This window comes from Bacillus rossius, chromosome 3 (genome assembly GCF_032445375.1).
Source record: "Bacillus rossius redtenbacheri isolate Brsri chromosome 3, Brsri_v3, whole genome shotgun sequence".
In the NCBI taxonomy this organism is placed as follows: Eukaryota; Metazoa; Arthropoda; class Insecta; order Phasmatodea; family Bacillidae; genus Bacillus; species Bacillus rossius.
In genome coordinates this window covers 90,517,857-90,533,684 of record NC_086332.1, presented here as the reverse complement: position 1 = coordinate 90,533,684, position 15,828 = coordinate 90,517,857, and the positions used below count along the sequence as shown (strand labels likewise).

At 42.7% G+C, this 15,828-nt stretch overlaps 1 protein-coding gene across 45 annotated transcripts in view; it reads right to left on the bottom strand.

Moving 5' to 3' along the window:
• LOC134531020 (CUGBP Elav-like family member 1) overlaps positions 1–15,828 on the bottom strand; it is a 1,002,129-nt gene that overhangs the window by 755,315 nt on the left and 230,986 nt on the right. For 16 of the 45 annotated variants that reach the window (XM_063366479.1, XM_063366490.1, XM_063366492.1 and 13 more), the window contains exon 1: positions 4,823–5,004. The exons of the other annotated variants lie outside the window; for them this stretch is intronic. In XM_063366479.1, coding sequence (XP_063222549.1) covers positions 4,823–4,878 — 56 coding nt within the window. In that variant the 5' untranslated portion in view covers positions 4,879–5,004. Of the gene's footprint in view, positions 1–4,822; positions 5,005–15,828 lie in introns of those variants that run through there. 45 annotated transcript variants of the gene reach the window in all.

Here is a 15,828-nt window from a genome sequence, read left to right as displayed (position 1 = left end):
TGGCTTTATTTTGCTATTGTTGTTTTTATATGAGTTGATGTTTTTGGTTTGAGAAGTACTTCTGAATATTGTATCACCAGCTTGTGAATATTCTACCGTGTAAACTCACAAACAAGACCAAGAAATGTGCGAAGAAGTGGAGCCGTGAACAATTACAACATTTTAAAACTGTATAAGTGGTTGCCTTTCCTTGTGTAATGTGGTAAGAAAGGATTATAAAGGCAGGGCAAAACAAATGCTACTTATTTATAAATGCTTAAATTGATAAAATTATTACTGTCCTAGCATAATGTTTGCTATATACAAAGAAAAAAGTAATAATATAAAGGCATGTACACGTTAACGTCAAGAGATAAAAAAATATATGGATTACCGCTCTATAATCTCTGTAGAAACTGTTTTTTAAGACTAAATGCTATGAAAAGTCTCTTCTGTATGCACCTAAATGCTTATTGACTCCAGCATTATAGCGCCTGTGATTAGAGTCACTTAACTGGAGTCCACTGGCAGCACTATTCATACGACAAATCATGTTCCGTGTTTATAAGTATTAATATTGTTACGAACGTGAGCAAGGCCGCGACATGTGCAGGTGCAGAGCTGGCTGGCGGCTGCCGCAACACGATATGCGCCGTGCGCGCGCCTGGAAGATTCAAGGATTGTCGCCTTCCCTCCTCCTTCCCACCACTCCCAGCGCGGCGCCCTGCCTGTGACATTTAACTGACAACGGACAGCTGCGGAGTTACGCGAGCCGCCGACACGTGTTTCGAGAGATTTCTGCTGTTGGGTCGGCGTGGAATGACGCGACTGGCCCCAGCCGCGCTCGGGAGTTCTGGAAGGTTTCTGGGCCTATATATGTGCCCGGGACGCCGGCTTTGAGAGAGTGAGTAGAGAGAGTTCAGGCGGGAGCTTTCCCGCGGAGGAGTTTCCGGGGCGATTGTTCCGCGGGTGTGGCAGAGTGGCGAAGTTCTTGGACGAAGGTTCCAGGGCAGGGAGTGAGTGAGTGAGTGAGTGAGTGAGTGAGTGAGTGAGGTCGGGAGTTTTCCTGCGGCAGAGTACCGGGCGAAGTTCCGAGCAAGACGTCGAGTGGATCCTCGGCGAAGGCAAGTGCGTCGGCGGCGGCGGAGTGCGGCGACGGAGTTCCGCGGCGGAGATCCACGAGGGGTGCTGCGGCGAGAGTTGTGCCAGAGGTGCGGCCCAGCGAGGTGTGTGGATTGTAAAAACGAGTTACTAGGGAAGCAACATTATTTTTAAGTGCAATTGATTATTTGCCATTTTGGAAGATTATTTGTAAGTGACATAAGTAGTGGCTATCAATAAAACTGTGTGTGTGATAAAATCTTTAATTGGGCTATCCTTTACGAACCCGCAGTAAATCGTAACATTATTAAGCCTGAATGTAAAAAAACGCAGGAAATATATTTTTAAAAATCATTTAACTACATAACCATTTATGTTATTAGAAACTTATGCTAATTTAAAATACGCTTACTAGTTACGACATATAAATTTGTAAATCACATCAGGTTCTATTGTTATATTAGCTTTATTTTAGTAGTTTGTGTTAAAATATAATTGGATACGTTAAACGGAACAGTTGCCAAATTTCTCAAGACGCAAAACCGAACGCATGCATTGGACAACTTTCGAATTCTAGCGTTTCAGCCTTTTACATTTTAAGTGAAGTGTTCCGAAGTCTTTGAAAGTTTCGGACGTAATGTGTATACGGGGCTTCGATTTTGTTTCTATCACATGCATCACGTTTTCACTTATTAAATTGGCGCATGTTGAAAGTAAGACACTTTCGAATTCAAATATTAATAATATTACGCATTTTTGTGAGGAAAAAATATTATTAATTAAGAGTGCAAAGGTTGGTGATGGCATACATGTGACTTGCGTGTTTTACGAACATAGTTTTATTACGTTTGTTGCGTGTTTTGTCTTTGCTCCCTTGCGTTTCTTACGAAGTTTATAAATCCAACATTACATTGGTGTCACTATGCTTTTCTCCCGCGGTTCTTTCAAAATTCACAATTCAGGCATCTCAAGAATGCACTAAGTATATTGATCAAAATGGAACAGGTATGAAATGGTTCTAAAATAAATCACCGGCTGTAAACTAACAACCGCTCCGGTTCAACCGCATAGCTTTACACAACGCAGAACACGTTCAATACGAATGTTGCGTCGCCATTGAAAGCAAATAACTGACGTTCGTTCATTTTTACCTATGCGTAAGTATCACATTACGGTTCGTTGCTTATGCATCACGCTTGTGTGCCGAGGGTAAGGGTTCGATACCAACTTCGGCATGGCTTTCATTAATGAGCACCGAGTTGTCTCAAGTGGTTCACAACTCTCAGCAGTGAGAGTAGAGGCTTCTGGAGAAATACGGTGAATAATTTAAGTGTATGGCTGATTACGTTAGGTTAACTACATTAATAATAAATAAAATATTATGAATTAAGTATCCCAAAAGTAATTTTACTCTTATTGACGAAGCTGACCCCAAAAAAAACTTCACTTGTTATTATTCGTCTTATTTCCCAGAAGCCGTAAATATAAATTATTGCTGTATGCAATATAGTTCGAATAATTTAGCTCGTAACTGTTCTTTATCGTGTATCCAACTGTACTTAAAAATAAAATGCGGAAATAAAGAAAGGGGTGATTATTGGACGTCGCGGCTTTTTAGAACGGAAAGAAAAAAAATCTGCAAACAAACGTCCCTAAACTTACTTACAAGGGGTGGTTTCGTAATTCCTACTAGTTTGTTAAAATAAATTAAAATTGTATAGCTTAAATAAAATACATGTGCTTTTACGCTGCCGCCACAATTTATTGTTTACCCGCAATAAATAGAAATATATGTTCTCCATATACTAGAGACTTTCCTGAATTAACTCTGCACGAAAGGATGCTTAATTACTTCAATTTTTTTTTTAAAAAGTTTACAGCTTACATTACGACACCTATGTATTCATGCAATCGCCGAAATTCATAGTTTACGTTTACACGTGTTTTTTTTTTAAATTTTAATTTGATAACTTTAGTCAATGTAGGTGTTGTTTTAATAATGAAATTCGTTTATATAACGATTGTTTTGCAGTTGCAGGTTTTAATGCTTGTATTTCATGTTTGTTGTTTTATTAGAATAAGTATGTAATTGTATTACGAAATGTTTGTTTTGATACATTGCATTTTAAATACGTACTATTTTGAGTGACGTAACAAACGAGTCTAATGGGAGCCAAAAATTTGAATTTAGTTGTTAAATTCGTTTAATTTCTGTGAGGAATTGGCGCTGTACACTGAAGTAGCCGACACATTGTATTTTGTAGTCTTTTCAGGGAATTATTTGATTACAGCCTACGTATATTCTGTGTTCGTTATAGCTGGTGTTTCATGTATGCAAGTTTATCCCTGGATCCTGAAAGCTTGATCCTGATGGCATGCTCCTTTTGATTTGATCCTGTGATACATGATTCTTGCTGTTTTAATTCAGTACGTCAAAAGATCCTGATCGCTTGATCCTGCTGCCCTGATTCTGTTTTAGTTCAGTACGTCGGAAGATCCTGCACGTAAAATATATTGCGAAAAAAGAAAGAATTATGATTGTAAGTTTAAAAAAAAATCATTTTTATTTTACTTACGGTCATAATTCATTATTATATGACAATATTTTTTTTATGTACAGGATCTTCCGACGTACTTAATTAATACAGCAAGCATCGTACCACAGGATCAAGCAACAGGATCATGCCATCAGAATCAAGCATCATGATCCATGGATAAACTTCAATAATATGAAACGGAAAAATTAGCGTATTTTTAATTCTCTATAATTGGTTACAGTTGGGCTAAACAAAGATACACACGATCGCGGGTAAACAATGACTAGCTGTGGCAGTATGACACAGGTATTGTAATGTAAGCTTTAAACTGTTATTTTTAACAAACTAGTAGGAATTATGGAACCATTCCTTCAGGGAAAATTTAGGGACGTGTGTGGTGTGAAAAATCTTGTTTTTCGATTATTTTATTTTCGTTATAAAAAACAACATCTGATAATTATCAAGAAAGGAATTAGTTGTGTTTGTAATGCAGAACAGTATAATAACCAAAATATATTTGATTTTGATAAAATGTACACAATTTTGAGGTACATTGTTCCCAGAAGCAATTGTTCTGGGTATCTTATACAATTATTTTTAAACGTAAAAAATTAAAATAAGGTAAGCAGCTGAATATGTTGTAATTTGAAACAACACAATTACCAAAATATTTTTAATTTTGAAGCTTTGATATAAACTGGATACGCGATAAGGAAACTTACGTAGTTTATAAACCGACTTAAGTGGGTGCCTGAAGTAGCGAGAAACGGTGGCGTGTGACCAATGTTACACGATGTTGTCGAATCCGAGTCGCTACGGTCACTGAAGGGTAAGTTCTGTGTCACGTACGGAGTAAGAAAAAAAACTACGTGAGAGAAAAACATTATAATGGGTCTCAAATAGATCAGTTACGCAACCATTATTTATTCATAGTTAAGTGCACTGGGTTGGATTACTAGCTCCCCAAATACGAATTCGCCAACTTCTACCTAACTAGATGTCAAAATAATTACGCCGACCAGTTAACGAGCCGCTCGCTATTTTTTTCGCTACCAACTTGATAGTTGACATACTGGATGGTAAAACTGTAACATGTTTGGCTCGTGACACCACTGTCCGTTTACTAATCGTAGATATCTCAATGAGTAAATTGGTAAAACAGTTCTAATGTGATAACGTGGCAGTGGCGTGGTTGCGGGACTTACTTATCGGACCCAGCGATGCTGCCGAAGAACTGGAAAGGTTGCAGCCAGTGTATCATTGGTGGGCGGTATTGGTCGACGTTCACACACGGACGGACCGGACAAGCACGGACGAGCACACACACGCACACCAAACAACATGCAACAACACTGGCAGCGCACGATTCGAGAAGGGCAGGTCGCCCGCAGTGCGCGCTGCCTGGTGGCCGTAGGCCGAACTGCAGCCACGTGACTTCAGCGATCCCGCATTTACCCGCTGCTGCATAGCTCGTTCCGAATGTCACAACCTTGTTTACGGGCGGTACCTACCGTGAAGCTTTTAAATCGAATTTAAAAAACCGCATTACGTTATTTTATAAAAAAAAACAGCGTATGTACTTATGTATAACCACAGTAGAAGTTATACTTACTTGGCGCAATAAAAAACTAACTTTAATTTTGCATGCAAATAATAAAAGAACTGAAGTGATATTATAAATACGGCTGGTTAAGTATAAATTCAATCGAATTATACACTGAAATAAATACGCAGTGTTCAATATTAATATAAACAGTGTATACAATTATTTATTCAGTTTAGTTATATAATCGAACCAAATTTTAATTATAAATGAAAATCAATAAATATCCTGAATGTATATTATAGTTTAATAATTTAAATAAATAATTAAAACGTATGTACTAATTTATAATTTATAATGCAAATAAATTTTACATACGGGAAAAAGACCTCACTTATAAAAAACATTAGTAAATACACTTGAAAAAGTTTATACACATAATTTCTACTAATAATATTCACAATAAATAAATGTTTGAACGATATGTACCAATATTCAATAAGAATTAAAAACACATTATATAATTGTTTACTTGTATGTAGGTAGCCCTTTTTCATCCTGTGAAAATTTCGTTGCATAGTGCGCGCTTAAAGAGCCTACAGAAGAAGGTATACCATCAAACTAAAATAATAACAATAATAATTGCAGCTAAAAATAATCGTGAAAAACGCTTCTTATAACTAGGTATTACTCCTGTGAAAACAAGATGGACAATATCATTCTCTTTCATCGTTAATACAATGGGGATAGCCAATAAATATTTGGCATATAATTGTGTGTACGGCATGTCGAAACACACTAAAGCTGGAGTCGCAACGCTACCATGGGGCAGACACGCTCAATAGCCAATGAAATACAAGGACGCCGTGACGTCACCCAAAATACACGCCCCGTCGGTCTGCAAGGAATAGATTATAATTATATTATTATTGTGTTTTGCTGCCCGACAGAAAGCAAAACGGAAACAGAAGGAAACTGTACAGAACTAAACTTCAAAAATATTTACGTACTTGGTAAATCTTTATGCTGCAAAATGTAATTTCATTTAATGTGTGGGCACACTATAATATTTGTAGCTTGCTTTGATATTTTTATAAACATATATCATCGTGTTTATGATCAATGTTTTTATTGTAGATTGGTGAAGATTTAATTTAAAATGGACGTTTTAAGCGAATAACTTTTTATTAATAAAGTTCAGGCTCATTGTATTGTTATGATCGCGACAGACGAGACTGCGATGCGCCAGGTTCGGAACGGGCTGGCCGCCATGCACGTCCACTGACGTCACGCGCCGTCCATTGACGCAAGGCATGCCACGCGTTTCCGGGCTAACAGAGGCCACCGCATGGAGTGGCGTGAATAAGCGTCGTCATTCTTGACGTTTCAAGCATCGAGTCGGCCCGGGATGACGCGACTCTTTACGGCCGCTCTCGTCGGTTCGATAATGGCGCCACAAGTATATAAGCAGGGACGCTGGCCTCCGCGGGAGTTCCGAGCGAGTTCCGAGAGTTCGGATAGTTCCTCGTGTGAAAGGAAGTGTGACATTGGCGAAGAGGATGAGAGACCCCTCGAGTGTGGCGGGACGAGGAATGACAGGACCACGAGAGTGGCGCGAGACTGTGTGAGTGTGGACAGGCGCGTGGTAAGGGGCGAATCACTGTCAAGCCTATCTCCAGTGAGGAGTGCGAACTGCGGAACTTGACAGACATTGAGTGTCTTGCGAATGAAAATTTTTAAGTGCAAGTGATTGGTGATCTAACTTTTTTAAATACAATTATTTATTAGTAATGGAAATATTACTAATTAATAAAACTTAAATGGGCTATCCCTTACGAACCCATTTCGTCCACATTATACTTTTACAGTATGTATGACATTGGGTTGAAGGACTACAGAAAACAGGAAAAAAAATAAAGCATGGGTTGAGATAGTATGTTCTTTTTCTATTGGACACTGTTTATAGCGCATTCTATACAGCATGTTATGGAAGTATTTGCCTTGGAACGATTGGCCGACAGCCGCATCAGAAATCGCCGGGTTTATGTGGTCGTGGTATCATGACCCTACGCTATTAGATCTGCCGTGCTGGAACGCCGTGCGAGGGTTTGTTGAGTTTTGTCGTGTCGTGTCCGTCGCGGCGGCCGGACTGCGGACGGGTCACGGCGGTGCTCGGTCCAGCAGTCCAAGGGCTGCTCGCCTGTTGAGCCCTGCAGCCACCGCCAGATATCCGGCACACGCCAAATTATTTATTGATCGCCTCCCTCGCCGCCCGCCCTTTGTTTACTGGCTCGAGTGGAACAAGCGAGCCGCGCGACCTCCAACCAGACAAGGTCCTCCCTCCTGACCCTTACCGCCCCTCCCCACCCCTCCAGGAGCCAGGCTGGTCGCGGCTTGCCCGGAGGCCAGCGGGCCGATCATGATCACACTACCGCACGGAGGAAGAACCTGCGTGACTCCTTTGAATATGTATACTGTATAGAAGTCGCCAGCCCAGGTTAAAATTTCTAATACGGTTTTGAGGTAGTTGGTTAATTCACCGCCGCAATCGCCACCATCTCTAGGGCATCGACTTGTGGTGGTCCCTAGCGGACAAGTGTCGAACTCTTCAAACACCCCTTCCCCCTCCCGTTGAACGACGTTGAGCTGCAGTGAATGATGGATGAGGGGTGCGGGGAATGACAGCGGGCGACAGTGCTGCGCTCTAACGTGTAAATAACAACTAAGACGATACAGGGCGTTACGGCAGCGCACTGCAGCGGTGAAGTTCCCAAGCTGCTCATCATACACTTCTGAAAAACGTAGAGTAATTCCTATCCACTCGCGACTTCTATACAGTATATATATTCAAAGGTGACTCCGACCATTGATGATGTTCTGACAGAATATACAGTAATCTTATGAACATGAACACATATCGCACCGGTGCTACGTTACGTACCACGTGTGTATCATGTTAGCGGTGTGAAACGAATAAGAGGTTAGCGATGTAATTTTTTAACTATAAATAAGTATCAAGCATTGTAAAAAAATCTAATGGCACGGTGTTAGTTTTATCGTGGCCGGGTGTGTTAAGGAGACAAACTTATTCAGAATGAAGTTTAACGTAAATAATATTGGAGGTTTAGGAATTGTTACTACAGTATTTTTTTTTATCCATGCTCATGATTGCTAAGGAAATAGACAGGCTTTTTAACACTGACGACACAATGTTTTTTACGCCATCTTTAAGTTAAATAACTATCGAACTTTTCACCGGTAGTTTTAAATGCCCGAAATAAATAATATATACATATATATAATATAAAAAAAAGGATATTTAATTTATTATTGAAACAAATTTTTCATATTTCACAGACAAAATTGTTTATTTTAAGCGCAGTGAATTATTTAGTGTTTGCTCACTCTTTTGACGTCACTGATTTCTACCGTGGCCCACAAGTCCCGCGGGCCATGAGGAAACGCACACCGCATGTCGGTTCGTAGTGACGGTAAGCGTGAGTGTTGCGGTGGAGCGTGGAGCACACTCGCAAGTCTCCGCAGCTCTTAACAACATCGCTTTGTTTGGTCAATTGCTAATTTACACGATTTAGTTACACTTATACTAGAATAAATCTCCAAAGCTTTCTGAGAGATGTTCAGTTATTATCTCTCTGCCTGACTTTCTACTGCTTTAAAAGAAAAAAAGAAAGAAACTGGTGTCACGTGTGTGTTTGCCGCGCAGTGGGTGCGTCCAAGGCCGACGACGTTTCTCCAAGCAAAAACTAGAGTTGACGGACTAGAGCCAGCATCGGCAGCACACAGCAAATGTTAAAAAAAAAGTTACTAAACTTGCTAAAGAATACTCAAATTCCTTTTCAGTAATCATTTTTTTTTAAAAACAACAAACTATATTTATATTAATAATATCTTCCAACGTAAGTTTTAAAATCATTAATAAATTACACACTGTTCATAACAACGGGTTTACTGAATTAAACTGTGTATTTGACGGATGTGCAATCGCTTACGAATCTCGACTGCGATGCGCGCGGTTTGTATTTCACAACATTTTTTTTTTTTTTTTTTAAATATCTTTCCGATGTTCACTGGCTTCCGAATTTTTAAAACTGACACGACATTACGGTTCACATGACGTATACACGTCAAAATGACAAATTGGTTCGAATTCCTTCCACGGAACTATCTGTTTTTATCCAGGCATGTGACATTTGACGTCAGCTGATATTGGCTTGTGCTCCGTGTGTTTGTGTATTCATATTTGCTGTCCATGCTCGAGGTTTCTTCCGTGATAGCCAGTGTATACTATTAGTGGCGTATCTCTATAAAATTATTTTGAATTTTACTGCTGTTATGATGGATAGTATTCTTGAGTAAAGTCATAGTTTTTGCATACCAAATATAACTGAATGTGGTTTTCATTTTGAACCTATTTTAAAATTACCAAATACCGAAATATACCAAACTATACAATTACGGTTAAAATGTATATTTTATTATAAGTGGGCATATTATTTGAACCACACACACATTAAAATTAAATAAAGAATTTTCAACGCTTTTGTGTGGATTATTTAGATAAAATTTATAATGCAGTTTTTAATGTGTTTACAATATAAAATAATATTAATGAACATTGGCTGTCACGCACAGGCACTTTACTTATGGCCTAAATGACATAACATGCAATATCTCCACAAGTATGAATCGTATAATAAAAATGTAAGCGAGTCTTTCAGTACTGTAAACATCTAATCTCAGTAACAAAACAAATTTGTGTGTTCTCGTGTAACAAATAAACTTATATTATAAAACTCAGGCATGAATTTTAACGTAAAATTCTTTCAAATAATGCCGAGGGTGAAAAATATAAGAAAAGTATTCATTTAAGGGGAAAATAAATTTAAATCCCCCCCCCCCCTTTATAAACCTAACTATACTTTTGTTTAACAAGATGGCAATAACCTAAACGAACACAACCCAAGTTAGGTTAGGCTAATTTTTTTTAAATTTCCTACAACTTTTCTCAAAGTTGGTGCATTTGATGAGCTTCGGGTAGTTTCGGAAAGGTATGATGCACTTCGTGCGCGGGTGTAGGCAGGGTGGCTTAAAAGAACAAAAAGTAAAGTTGAAGTACTCGTAAAACATTTTTCTGATATATTCTTATTTCATATATGTATTTATACTATTGTATTTAATGATGTCACGGTGGCCGAGCGGGTGAAGGAGCATGCTTTAGTTTGGACTGTTATCAAAGTTAAGCACCATCGAGCGTGGATGGGTGACCACACGAATGAAACACGCCTGTCCGCCATCTTTCCGTGGTTATGCATTTCGGTTGCATATTCACGAAATTACTGCTACGAAATGCCGTATACCAGGAGCTAAGATGTTTAATCATCCACAAGTTATAAGTATATATATGTATTGAAGATTCATAAGGTTAAGATGAAACACGTATCAATGATTCGACCGTAGAACACGCGCCGCCTCTTTCCCCACCGCGAAGAGCACTGCATCTGTCCGGTCCAGGCTGGACCATGAGTCTGAGGTCGCTCGCGCCTCTGTCCAGCACTCGCCCGCCCCGTGGCATCATATGGTTATCAAATGTGAATGTCCTGTGTCTGAAAATTAAGGTTTTAACATAAGCTGGGACCATTATAAAGTTAGTAAAAAAAATACTTTTTCGTATGAAGACACTTTTATGAAATCTCGGCTATTTTGTTTATCAAAGTTTTCTCCCGAGTAAATATGAGAGAAATTATCTCGTTTAAACATCAAAAATAAAGAACAAAAGATAAACAACGAAAAAATTTAGCTTGGCAAAATCCGAACTATAATAAGGTTACGAGTGTAATAAATTTTTCAATTAAGTAGGATGACTATTTATACATTGGCGACCATATACATAAGCAGAAAAAAAAACTAAACAATGTTCATAGTGTAAGCTGAATTATGAAATGCAAAGACAGAAGAACATTGGATGCAATATGGCGACTCTGCTATCGCCAAGACTCAGTCTAGAAGCACAGGGTTTTCCCCTTTTTCTCTCTTCTTTGCTTCCTTGCATCAAACCGAGTCCCCAATACTCTAAGAACTTTCATAGTGTTTATTGTACGCAGTAGTGACGTCAAACACTACAAACAAAAAAAAATACTTTCCCGTAACTTAATCTTACCACTTGTCTTCACTTCCACAACCCTCGTTCTTGGCAGACCTTCGTTATACTGATAATAACGAAATTTTTGGGTTCGAGTACTGACTCAAGTATCGGTGTTTTAGGATCAGTTGTAAGCAAAAAAAAAAACACAATAAATATATAAAAAATAATAACTCCAGCGTTCCTTTCTCCCTCGGACAGTGCCTGACCAAACGGCTTCGTCACGTCGCCTATCACGGCCGCACCTGTGGGTTCGAACAGACTGTACTTCGCAAAGCGCTGTGCACTGTGTACTCGGGAACCTGCTGCCGAAAAACACACACGCGCACCTCCCTCGCTTCCGCCGCAGGAAACAAAGAGGGACTGAGTCGCAGGACCTCCCCGCGCAAACAAGGACATTCCTCTGGAGGCCCGGGAATTTATTCTGCCGCCAGCTCGGCCGCGCTCGCGGGCTAGCACAGCGTGTCCAGAAAAGAATTTCCCATTTATAAACGTTAATAGTACCAACTGTATGAGCTGTATGGTTTTGCATCAAGATCACGATTAAAGAGTAACTCAAAACAGTTTTAGATAAGCGTATGCGCGAGCACTGCTTTGTTGTTTTCTCGCTTGCAGCGCCACCTACGCAAAATGGCGACTCCTGAGCGTAAAGCGTTTAGTGTTCTGTAATTTCAGTTCAGCGTGCGATTCGTTTAAGTTTAACTGTTGAAGTTCCTGACCGTTGGATTGGTCGAAATGGTCGCGACCACAGATCTCTTTTTTTTTTTTCGCAGGCTTCCACGGTCACCTGACATAACGACAAGCGATAATTTTTTTTCCTTTGGGGCTTTATAAAAGATTGTGTCTACTTTCCGCCGCTATATAATGGTTAGTCAGAGTTGAGACACAGAATTGAAAAGGCGATTTCTTCCATTACACCAGGCGTGTTAACCAAAGTGTGGAAAGAATTGGAATTTAGGTTGGACGTGTGCAGTATAACTAAAAGTGCACATATTGAACATTTGTAAGAAAAAAAACTATGTTAGTTTACCTTAAATTTAATGCATGACTTCAAGTCAATAGTCTTAATTAAACTTTTATCATGAATCAGTGAAACTGGGATATTATTTTATGGACACACTGTACAGGCGCGGCACAGCGTGTGTCACGAGGAATGAAAGCACTTTAGACCTCGCCGGTTGGCGGGAGGTGATTTCCCCCAAGACCAGTCGCCGCCAGGACAATGCCGCCATTGAGGCCGCCGCGATTATTGGTTCTGTGGGAGCCGCGGCGCAGTCAGGACCCTGCAGTTGCTCGTGAAACACATTCAAACAAATGTTCCGTGGCGGCTCCGCCTTGCCACATGCCCGGCCGGGGCAGACCGCTACATCAAGCTCTTAGGCACTACATCGAGCTCTCTCGGCGCTACATCGAGCTCTTAGGCGCTAGATTGAACTCTTGGTGCTACATCGAGCTCTTGGGCGCTAGATCGAGCTCTTTGGCGCTACATCGAGCTCTTGGTGCTACATCGAGCTCTTGGGCGCTAGATCGAGCTCTTGGGCGCTACATCGAGCTCTTGGGCACTACATCCAGCTCTTGGGCGCTACATCGAGCTCTTGGGCGCTAGATCGAGGTCTTGGGCACTACATCGAGCTCTTGGTGCTACATCGAGCTCTTGGGCGCTAGATCGAGCTCTTGGGCGCTACATCGAGGTCTTGGTGCTACATCGAGCTCTTGGGTGCTAGATCGAGCTCTTGGGTGCTACATCGAGCTCTTGGGCGCTAGATCGAGCTCTTGGGCGCTACATCGAGCTCTTGGTGCTACATCGAGCTCTTGGGCGCTAGATCGAGCTCTTGGTGCTACATCGAGCTCTTGGGTGCTACATCGAGCTCTTGGGTGCTAGATCGAGCTCTTGGGTGCTACATCGAGCTCTTGGGCGCTAGATCGAGCTCTTGGGTGCTTCATCGAGCTATTGGTGCTACATCGAGCTCTTGGGTGCTACATCGAGCTCTTGGGTGCTACATCGAGCTCTTGGGTGCTACATCGAGCTCTTGGTGCTACATCGAGCTCTTGGTGCTACATCGAGCTCTTGGGTGCTAGATCGAGCTCTTGGGCACTACATCGAGCTCTTGGTGCTACATCGAGCTCTTGGGTGCTACATCGAGCTCTTGGGTGCTAGATCGAGCTCTTGGGTGCTACATCGAGCTCTTGGGCGCTAGATCGAGCTCTTGGGTGCTTCATCGAGCTATTGGTGCTACATCGAGCTCTTGGGTGCTACATCGAGCTCTTGGGTGCTACATCGAGCTCTTGGGTGCTACATCGAGCTCTTGGTGCTACATCGAGCTCTTGGGTGCTAGATCGAGCTCTTGGGTGCTACATCGAGCTCTTGGGCACTACATCGAGCTCTTGGGCACTACATCCAGCTCTTGGGCGCTACATCGAGCTCTTGGGCGCTAGATCGAGGTCTTGGGCACTACATCGAGCTCTTGGTGCTACATCGAGCTCTTGGGTGCTACATCGAGCTCTTGGTGCTACATCGAGCTCTTGGTGCTACATCGAGCTCTTGGGTGCTAGATCGAGCTCTTGGGCACTACATCGAGCTCTTGGTGCTACATCGAGCTCTTGGGTGCTACATCGAGCTCTTGGGTGCTAGATCGAGCTCTTGGGTGCTACATCGAGCTCTTGGGCGCTAGATCGAGCTCTTGGGTGCTTCATCGAGCTATTGGTGCTACATCGAGCTCTTGGGTGCTACATCGAGCTCTTGGGTGCTACATCGAGCTCTTGGGTGCTACATCGAGCTCTTGGTGCTACATCGAGCTCTTGGGCGCTAGATCGAGCTCTTGGGCGTTACATAGAGCTCTTGGGCGCTACATCGAGCTCTTGGGCGCTACATCGAGCTCTTGGGTGCTACATCGAGCTCTTGGTGCTACATCGAGCTCTTGGGTGCTAGCTCGAGCTCTTGGGTGCTGGATCGAGCTTTTGGGTGCTACATCGAGCTCTTGGTGCTACATCGAGCTCTTGGTGCTACATCGAGCTCTTGGGCGCTAGATCGAGCTCTTGGGCGCTAGATCGAGCTCTTGGGCGCTACATAGAGCTCTTGGTGCTACATCGAACTCTTGGGCACTACATCGAGCTCTTGGGCACTAAATCGAGCTCTTGGGCGCTACATCGAGCACTTGGGCACTATATAGAGCACTCAGGTGCTACATCGAGAGCCTGGGTGCTACATAGAGCTCTTGGGCGCTACATCGAGCTCTTGGTGCTACATCGAGCTCTTGGTGCTACATCGAGCTCTTGGTGCTACATCGAGCTCTTGGGCGCTACATCGAGCTCTTGGTGCTACATAGAGCACTTGGTGCTACATCGAGCTCTTGGTGCTACATCGAGCTCTTGGGTGCTAGATCGAGCTCTTGGGTGCTACATCGAGCTCTTAGTGCTACATCGAGCTCTTGGGTGCTAGATCGAGCTCTTGGGCGCTACATCGAGCTCTTGGGCGCTAGATCGAGCTCTTGGGTGCTAGATCGAGCTCTTGGTGCTACATCGAGCTCTTGGGTGCTAGATCGAGCTCTTGGGCGCTACATCGAGCTCTTGGTGCTACATCAAGCTCTTGGTTGCTAGATCGAGCTCTTGGGTGCTACATCGAGCTCTTGGTGCTACATCGAGATCTTGGGTGCTAGATCGAGCTTTTGGGCGCTAGATCGAGCTCTTGGGCGCTAGATCGAGCTCTTGGTGCTACATCGAGCTCTTGGTGCTACATCGAGCTCTTGGGCGCTAGATCGAGCTCTTGGTGCTACATCGAGCTCTTGGTGCTACATCGAGCTGTTGGGTGCTACATCGAGCTCTTGGGTGCTACATCGAGCTCTTGGGTGCTACATCGAGCTCTTGGTGCTACATCGAGCTCTTGGGCGCTAGATCGAGCTCTTGGGCGTTACATAGAGCTCTTGGGCGCTACATCGAGCTCTTGGGCGCTACATCGAGCTCTTGGGTGCTACATCGAGCTCTTGGTGCTACATCGAGCTCTTGGGTGCTAGATCGAGCTCTTGGGTGCTACATCGAGCTCTTGGTGCTACATCGAGCTCTTGGTGCTACATCGAGCTCTTGGGCGCTAGATCGAGCTCTTGGGTGCTAGATCGAGCTCTTGGGCGCTACATAGAGCTCTTGGTGCTACATCGAGCTCTTGGGCACTACATCGAGCTCTTGGGCGCTACATCGAGCACTTGGGCACTACATAGAGCACTCAGGTGCTACATCGAGCTCCTGGGTGCTACATAGAGCTCTTGGGTGCTACATCGAGCTCTTGGGCGCTACATCGAACTCTTGGTGCTACATCGAGCTCTTAGGCGCTAGATCGAGCTCTTGGGTGCTACATCGAGCTCTTGGGCACTACATAGAGCACTCAGGTGCTACATCGAGCTCCTGGGTGCTACATAGAGCTCTTGGGCGCTACATCGAGCTCTTGGGCGCTACATCGAGCTCTTGGTGCTACATCGAGCTCTTATGCGCTAGATCGAGCTCTTGGGCGCTACATC